General features: G+C 36.2%; 1 protein-coding gene across 1 annotated transcript in view; it reads left to right on the top strand.

The window, feature by feature from the left end:
* Window positions 1-6,892, top strand: part of meng (meng-po) — a 15,460-nt gene extending 8,568 nt beyond the window's left edge. The window contains exon 8 of the mRNA XM_018454060.1: window positions 3,607-6,892. Within this exon, the coding sequence (XP_018309562.1) occupies window positions 3,607-4,773 (1,167 nt within the window). The 3' untranslated portion in view covers window positions 4,774-6,892. The remainder of the gene's footprint in view (window positions 1-3,606) is intronic.
* The last annotated feature ends 2,193 nt before the right edge of the window (window positions 6,893-9,085 follow it).

A 9,085-nucleotide genomic window follows, 5' to 3' on the forward strand; every position in this document is an offset into this window, starting at 1 on the left:
CCGGTCGTCGTATCGATACCTCCCTATCGGAGTCTCTATTTCCGTCTCTCAAGTGACACCTGCTCCAAAAGCGAAACTGTCAGAGGACACGGCTGACATAATTCCTATTACGCGCGCTGACTTGATTCGGCGTTTGTGATACTTGTGAGCAGCTGATACACGCGCGTGTCAGGACTCATCGCGATATGAAGATGTAACTGAGGACAAGCTAATCGGAATTTAGTCGAGCAAGAGTGATTTGTACGCGTATTTATCGATATCCGTATACATTGAACACAGTGTACCAGAGTGAAGTGACGTTTCAATCAATTGTCAAACGAATTTTATCGTGGTACGTATCTATGTTGTGTTATCACTTGTATCATTGTAGCTGGCGTAACTTTAATGTATATGACTCTCTCTCTCTCTACACAAATTTTCTAGTGCCGATACTTTAATTCTCAGCAAATATCTTGAGTTTTACAACGAAATTTGAAAAAATCATGAATATTGAAATTCTTTTTTTTTTTATATGACGAGATTCTGAGAGACGTGCTTGCTGAGAGTTAAAGATACATTATAAAAATTATACTTTCAAAATTATGCTATGTTTAATAATGTTTACGAATTTTATAAATATCTTTATTAAAATATATCAATAAAAAAATAAGAAATGCAAAAAATTATAATAAATTATTAACGAACCATAAGAAATCTTAAAAAATTATCATTATAACTGACTATAGCACACTGTACTTCTATAAATGTTTAAAGGCTTAACATAGACGATTTCCGCGACACTTGTGGCTCTTATAAGTTGTCGATTTCTATATATATATATATATATATATCGACAAAATTACCTCATTAAACACACAGTATGCACGCACGCACACACGCACGCACACCAAAGTGTAACGCTACTAACTCGCGTGTATTAAAATAGAGTGCTCAGTAAACATAAATGCTAAATATATCTGTGCCTCTGAGGCTTGTCAGAATTAACCGGTCTGAACCGGTGGTTATGTGAAAAAATAACCATGACACGAAACAATGAACAGAAAATAGAAAAACGGGAGACATCGTTATCTCCAATTTATTAAAATTAAAGTCATTACATAACAAAAAGTGAATTCAAATATGAGTGACGTTTTTACAATGGTCATACAGCAAATACACATATCTACGAGGCAAAGATAATATTGTACATCTTGTTAATAATTGAAATAGAAAGGTTCTCAATATGAAATTTTGTCCCGTACCCGATGTGATGCATCGCGTTATTAAAATATACATGACCACGCCACCCACGAGTCTGTCGCGTCATACTGCATTCGTTTCGTCACATGATGACATTTACGCTATCTCGGATCTCCAGAAATTTATGGAACGGTCTGAAGTAGATAAATGTTCATCGTTAAATGAACGATGTTTGTTTTCGTGCGATTTAAGTGTCTCTTAATGATCCATGTGTTGTAGTTCAATAAAAAATGAATCTTTCGAAATTACTAAAAACATAGAACAATCTGTATCTCGTAGCCTTTAAATCTTTTTTTAGATATAAATATGTATACCCCTTCATTATCAGATCGTTCCATATTAAGCTAAATAACAATATAATGTATAAACTTAAGTAATAAATAATATAAATGCAGATAACTAAAAATTCGCAAATATAAATTTTTGTATTTTTAAGAACTGATTGTGTATGTAAGCGACGTAAGATAACGATTAACAATTTATCGTATTTTCTATTCTCTGTCTATCTGACTTTCAATTCATTTAAATTATATTTCAATGTAAACTAAATATATAATATTTCAAATTATCCTTGATTCGCCCAAAATAAAGAAAACTCTATCGATCTGCCATCTATATATGTATATCTATCTTTTACCATTCGCAGTCTATTTTATGACACATTTAACTCCGTTTTATTTCTCGTTATAAATACGATGAAATTGGACGACGAATCAACGAATGCATGACACTGTCTCGCGAAAACAAAAATCGCGTGCAAGCTTGGAAAGTTTTGGGATTCGGCGCCGACCAGATTCACGCGTCGTCAACCAAAGCGTGAACGGTTCTCGCTATTGATCTAGCGAGGGTCTAAATGTCCTGGGTTCACCCAACCACCCTCCGGCCCGACTCTCAGGCTTTCCGTTGCACCGCGAGAGTGCAGCTCTTTTCAACGAAAACGGCAAAGAAAAAGTACCATGAGTACGATAGTGCGCGCAAAGAGAACGAGGATTGCTATCTCCAGTGGCGATGTTCCAAAAACTCTTCTTGCCGCGCACTCTATCAACAAAATTATCGATTCTCAAGACGCGTGATCATAAAATCGAGCGAGAATATAACGTACGATTCCGTTTACATGAGATAGCAGATGCACCGCGGCGTTTAATGACGCATGTGCGAAATTACGCGGCTGAAGGAGAAACGGCACCCAAAACCACCAGGAGTATCGTTAGATTATAGATCAATGTCTGCTTAATGTTGCTGTTATGCAATAACGATAAATGGATTCCGATGAATTCTAGTTTGTGCATTTTATCGGTGAAAATACACGATTTACGTTGTATATATGTTGTGTAACATAACTACATAAATTCTCAGTACTTGCTTTCATCTATAAATTCTTTGAATCTATTTATAATCGAATTTTCCATGTCAAAGTTTAAATCATACATCAGTTTTTCTTATAAATTCCAAACGAAGTAACATACAGTTCTAAATATTAACTCTCAAATTAGAATAACAATTAAATATGTAAAGTAACTTTTACTTTTTATTTAAAAAATAAGGCTTTATTATTATGTTATATATGTTTAATAATTAATAAAAAAACTCAGATCTTTCACGTAATTTTTTTTTTCAAAAAAAAATTTTATAGGAAAAGATGTACATTTTCATTTAGGGAATGGTTACGTCATCGGGATAATCTTTCTTCAGACGGCTTCTACCTCGCGCGGCCCACAATATCACACGTGTTCTCGATATATCATAGAACCGCGATTGATCTACGCGTTGCTATTTATGAACTAGAACGCGCGTTGCACGATCGGAAAAGAAGAATGAATATTATCTTTTTGCGGAAGAAAGCGTGGGAACGTTCCTCAATACGATCGTACGTTTGTCGCGTTGACGATTGTAGGCGTCGTATATGAGGTCCATTGTCCCTACGAGACAAAGATAATATTCCTTTGACACAGAGTTATCCAAGTATAAAATCAATGTTGAAGTCCTTTAATGTGGACAGATGAAATTCTAATTTCCGGTCTTGACGAGGAGGCGGTTTATTCAAAACGAAAATGGCAAGGACAAATACGTTACGCCTATATGAAACGAAAATAGCAAAGAAAAAGTCAGTCTTTGTTACAATAACGATGAAAATAGAATAAAATAAAATGAAATAATAATACGATGATATCAAGATGTCTAAAAAAAAAAATAACTGATTTAAATTGAAATAAAATAATTCTCTTTAATCTGATCGTACTATCATATTCAATTTTTTTGTAAAATCCATCATAAGTATTACTTGCAATACAGATTTGCACTATCTCTCTATATCCGAAAGTAGCAAGATCAATTTGTCTAAAACCTTGAATTCTTTTTTTGTTGCAGATGAAGCTGCACGAGAAGAAAGAATCAGGCATCCACAGAATCCAAGAGGTGCCCCTCGAGGAACTGGACTTATCGAAGGAGTACAATGTGGAGAAAACTCTAGGCGAAGGTAGTTTCGCGAAAGTCCTACTGGCAACGCACAGGACCACTCAGACAAGAGTGGTCCTAAAAGCGGTTCATCAAGAACTCACGTCGGAGAAGGACTTTTTCCGAGAATTCCATTACTCGTACCACTTAAGCCCGCATCCTAATATACTCTGTTCGTACGCAGTCGCCTTCAAGGCGGAGAAATGTTTCGTCTTCGCGCAGGAATACGCGCCCTACGGTGATCTCGCTGGCAATGTGAAAGCCGGCGGGCTGAACGAGGATGCTTGTAAGAAAATCGCTGGTCAACTCGCCTCGGCCCTCGATTTTATCCATTCAAAACAACTGGCCCATCGTGACATCAAGCTGGAAAACGTGCTAGTGTTCGCGCAAGACATGAGCAAAGTGAAGCTATGCGACTTCGGCTGCACAAAGCGCGAGGGCACCCTTGTGAATAAGATCCGTTGTACCTGGGTGCCATTCCAACCTCCCGAGATTCACGAGATCATCAAGAATGAAAGGTATGCTTGCAAGAGGAGCTCAGACTGCTGGCAGTTTGGCATTGTCCTTTTCGTTTGTCTGACCGGTAACCCGCCATGGCAGAGCGCCGACCCGATCCAAGACCCAGACTACTCGGCCTTCCAACGATGGCTGAAGAGACGTACCACCAAAATCCCACCGACTTTCCGTCGCTTCACTCCTAGGCTACTCCGATACTTCAGGCGAGCGTTCGAACACAAGCCGGAGAAAAGGCCTCACGTGACCGAGATCAACAAGTACCTAAAAGATTCGTGGTGTATCAGTAAGATCAGCCACAGTGCGACGTCAACGTCGGTCGATGTTAGCGAGAGCCTTGCCAGGCGAGGCGATAGCCTACTCTATCTAGATACTATTCTGGACGATCGGCACAACGTGGATGAGAACAAGAATAAGTTAAGAAAGCTACTTAACAGTTACGGCCTGGAGACTACGGTGGACCAGAAAGTCGTCACTAAGAGGATATGGGAATGGGTAATGCAATGTGATTCTAACATAGACACAGAGCCCGGTCTGATCAGCAGCTTCAGCACGGAGGACATGTGAGAAATAGTGAGAACTTGCAGCGAGCCGTGCCTTCGGGTCACTCAGGAGGAACCGAGTAAGTTCCGAATGGGCAGCTTCTACATGCCGACCTCGTATAGATGTGCCAAATAATCAGCTAGAGCTACCTAGCCGAGAGACACTTTCCGGAACTCATTCGAGTGCTACGCGAAGAAAGCGGAACATGACCCTGTTTCTGCGATGTTTCCAAAGTGTCGAAAAGCTAATCACAAGATTGCGGACCAATTACTGAACTTGTTTAATTAATAAGAATGAAGATTGCGGACAAATTCGAGAGACAATGATATTTGTATAGATTGGTGTTGAAAATGGTATAATCACAACTAATATAACAAAAGTTAATACACAAAAGATGTCATGAAGATATTTAAACATTTTGGTCTCATAGACGTTATCCCTCTGTTTAGAATTTTATGTTGCTTTGGGAATTTGAAACAGAAATGAGATATGTCTCTTGATCGTAAAATGCTCTAGCAATTAAGTATAAATGTGATATATAAATATCTAAATAGAAAAGAGAGAAAAAAAGAGAAAGAGAATATGCGACCAAAAGAACGGTGGTAAACTCTGATAATTAGCTTAATGTACTAACTATAGAGACAATAATACCAGCGCATATGATTTTTGCATTAGTCAATTGTTCTGGTAAACCGATGGTCTTAGTAATGCCTTATGCGCAATTAAGCGCGAGGTCAGATGCGCCAGTCATTTAAAGTTATTTTGTATATCATTGAAATCTGAAATCCCATTCTGTTTATATTACTTATTATTAGTGGTGTAATCTCGATTGTTAGGCAAGAACTAAGGAAACAAGAAGACTGTATAATCCAGGGATTCCTAGAATTGGAGAGCACAACTCCAAATTTAGCGTAGTTCGTGGAAACATTTTCGGAAACAATCTATTCTTATTCCATAATAATTGGTAAATGGAAAAAGATTTTAATTGCTATGTAAATTAAGAAATTTGTATCTTTTAAAATTTTTATCACGATATAAATTCAATAAATAATTCGTGTCGAGAAAAAAATGCCGAAAACGTTTAAGAATCTACCGCAGCCGAAAAAGATACGAAGAGGTCATAACGCGAGATGGATTGTTATCGGAAGATGTAATCAACAAGATGTAAATCACACAAATGTAGATACATTTACATAGCCAGGTATATATTCGCATTCGTGCTAGACATGTATATATAAATATGCGTGTGTACGTATATACGTAGGCAAATATAGTACACATATATTCTTGTAGCAGTTTATAGTGTAGCGCATAGAGGTTCCGTTTGTACAATTAGTTACGCCATTTCGTAACGGTGATATAAGTATAGCGTAATATTGCATGCACGTTGCGATTCCAACAATTGTAATAATCTTTCGCTAACGATCTTGCATTAAAACACCTACGAATAACAACATATAAAATGGGTGTTTCGCGACGAATCGGTTGCCAAATTCATCGCTTGCTTCTTGCGATTGGGTATTTTAATTCGCACCTTAATTCGTGTCATAATAAGAGATTAATGTAATATTCTCTTCCTATTATAATTTTATTACATTAATTGTATTATACATAATGACATCAATTTCTATTCTCACGTGCGATTGTATGATAAATCGATGGAACTGATTTACATTTTATGGATATCCGAATTACGCGAACATAAAATTATAAGACTGAATTAGAAAAGCTCCTAATGTATTGAGGAAAAAGAGGCGCCGGTTTATTTTTATTCGCTTCCGACGCACGTGATTTTCCGCAGACATAAAATCACCGCAGTAAATAAATCGCAACGTGTGAGACTCGTGCACGGATCTCTCTCTAAAATATTCCGCAAGTGGATCATTATCCGGATGAATTGTGTACTCGTAAAGATCGGTATAAAGAACGCGTTAACGATCGGAATCCATGCGAATGCGTGTTTCTATATATTTATACGTTGAATGTGGAAATATATACGCGCGAACATTATGACGTCGCTACTCTACAATATTCGGACAATCGTTATTATCTCATTACTAGTCCTCCGTATTGTCCGAATTGACTGAGTGATAAGATAAATGAGTGGAGAAAAGAAAGACGGCGTGCACAGCCTTCATTAATACGAAGCAATGTTTTGTATATATTGAAATAAATCTTGAAATTGCATAAAATTGATACAAAAAGTGTTATTAATTTTCCCACACACGATTCTTATTTTAATATATATAATTATATATATTCTATTTGTATTATTAAATTAAAATAATTAATTTTTATTATAGTTCATTATTAGTATTTACATTAACCCTGTTTAAATCTGTCTATCACAGATTAAAATTCTTTTTTATTCAATTTGATTTCGTTGTCCAGAAGCTTGATATCAAAGTAATTATCTGCCTTGCCTATACGTAAATCCACGCGGAAAAAAAAGATTAACTGCCACAGCTAAACATTAGATATGGCAGCTAAATTCAGTAGCATTATATGGACACCTAATGATTGTCGTATTTGCGAGATCTAATTTCCATTATCTGTGAGGCCTAAATATTATCATTGTAACAGACAAGCATTTACTATTATGTCGATGTATTGATCATTGCAGCAAACGTTCTGTGTAACAGACAATTTGGTAGCAAGTACAGTTTCAGCAAACCATATTTAACTGTGATAGAGACAATTTTCTTTTGCACAGACATATCCGATAACTATGACAACTAACTTCATATTGCTAAATAAATCGATCTGTAACAGACATGCATATTTTGCTATCACGTCCTTATATTAGCTACAGCAGCAAATCCTTTGTATTAGCAAATTCATAGCTATAGTAGCTAATGCAATTTCAGCTCATCAGAATTAGCTGTAAACCAGAAACATTTTTTTTCCGTGCATTATCTAGATTATGTCTTGTGTAACTTTTAGCGAGAATGCAAACTGAATTGTTCATCGGCAGATTAATTAGGGCGCGTCGTTCAGATTTTTCAACCTACGCGGTCTACATCCGACTATAGTGTAGAATGGGGTGGTTAGCCATGGCTCGGGTGTCGCTATGACGACGAACCCTGGATACCCGGGCCAACTGAAAGCGAATCACCCTGCCTCTCGTTCCCCGGAATCACCCTATCGAAGCGAATAGATGCGCGATGTAACAGGCGTTGTTACGTACATCGTATTTTTTACTACGGCTCTTGTAGCCTCGTCGTGTAATAATTGACAGAAAGATCGACAGATGTACACATTTCTAGATCATGCATGGAAATTACCAATAATGTTACACAATGTCAAACAGAATATCACGTCATTCGATATTTGCATTTATATCGAGAAATTAAGCATGCGCACCATTAGCAAGGTCATTAGTCAACTTTAATTATGTAGAAATTCGAACCAGCTCGACCTTGATGTCAGGGTAAAAGCATGCGAATGTGAAATTTCCACTCTTTTCTTTGGAAGTGCACGCGAATAGCCGAGGCAAAGGTGAACCTTGCAAGAGGCAGTCTAATTATTTCGCGAATCTCGAGAACACTTGAAACTTCCTTCAATGTAGAGAAGAGAAGCATATACCTTTGTTTTTGAACAACATAATTTTGATAATACATAATTTAGATAATTTTGATAATATTTAATGAGATCTTCATGTACATGTATATTTCAATTTTCTAAAATTAAAATTATATACCTTTTTTGTTCGTTTAAAATTGTAAAACTTTTTAATCCTCTTTTTAATGCTTAAATTGATATTCTCGGAAGTTTTTAAAAGAAATTAAAATACGCAAAAATAATATTATTTACAATAAATAATAAATCGGTAATTCTGAGTACACATTGAGAAAGTAAAAACATCGAGTAATTAAAAATTGAATTTTTAACTCTTTTAACGCAATTTAATGTTAACCAACTAATTGAAATATTTTTGGAATATTATTTTCTTCATAATATATTCTCCTAATTTATTTAATGTTACATTTTTTAAATTTCTGAATATATTACAATTTAAAATTTTTATATTTCCTTCTTTCTATGATACTGATTTTATCTCGATATTGTAAGAACATCGTCTTATCTTTAATTGATGCTACGTCCAACTTTTCATCTAATACATCTGCATGTTTGTCGTTCTTGTGACGTTTGATGGGAGCACCTAGATGTCATTTACTCGATCCCAAGAGTGCCAAGATAAATTCATCGTCTGCGATGCGAAGTGTCCTGATATTCGTTGACACACGAGTACGTAACACTCCAAAGAATATTTTAAGATCTTTACTTATTTAATCTTTACTAAGCGACCCACAAACTGTGACATATCCTCGGCCCA

The sequence above is a fragment of the Mycetomoellerius zeteki genome, unplaced genomic scaffold (assembly GCF_001594055.1).
Source record: "Mycetomoellerius zeteki isolate Tzet28-1 unplaced genomic scaffold, Tzet1.0 scaffold421, whole genome shotgun sequence".
In the NCBI taxonomy this organism is placed as follows: Eukaryota; Metazoa; Arthropoda; class Insecta; order Hymenoptera; family Formicidae; genus Mycetomoellerius; species Mycetomoellerius zeteki.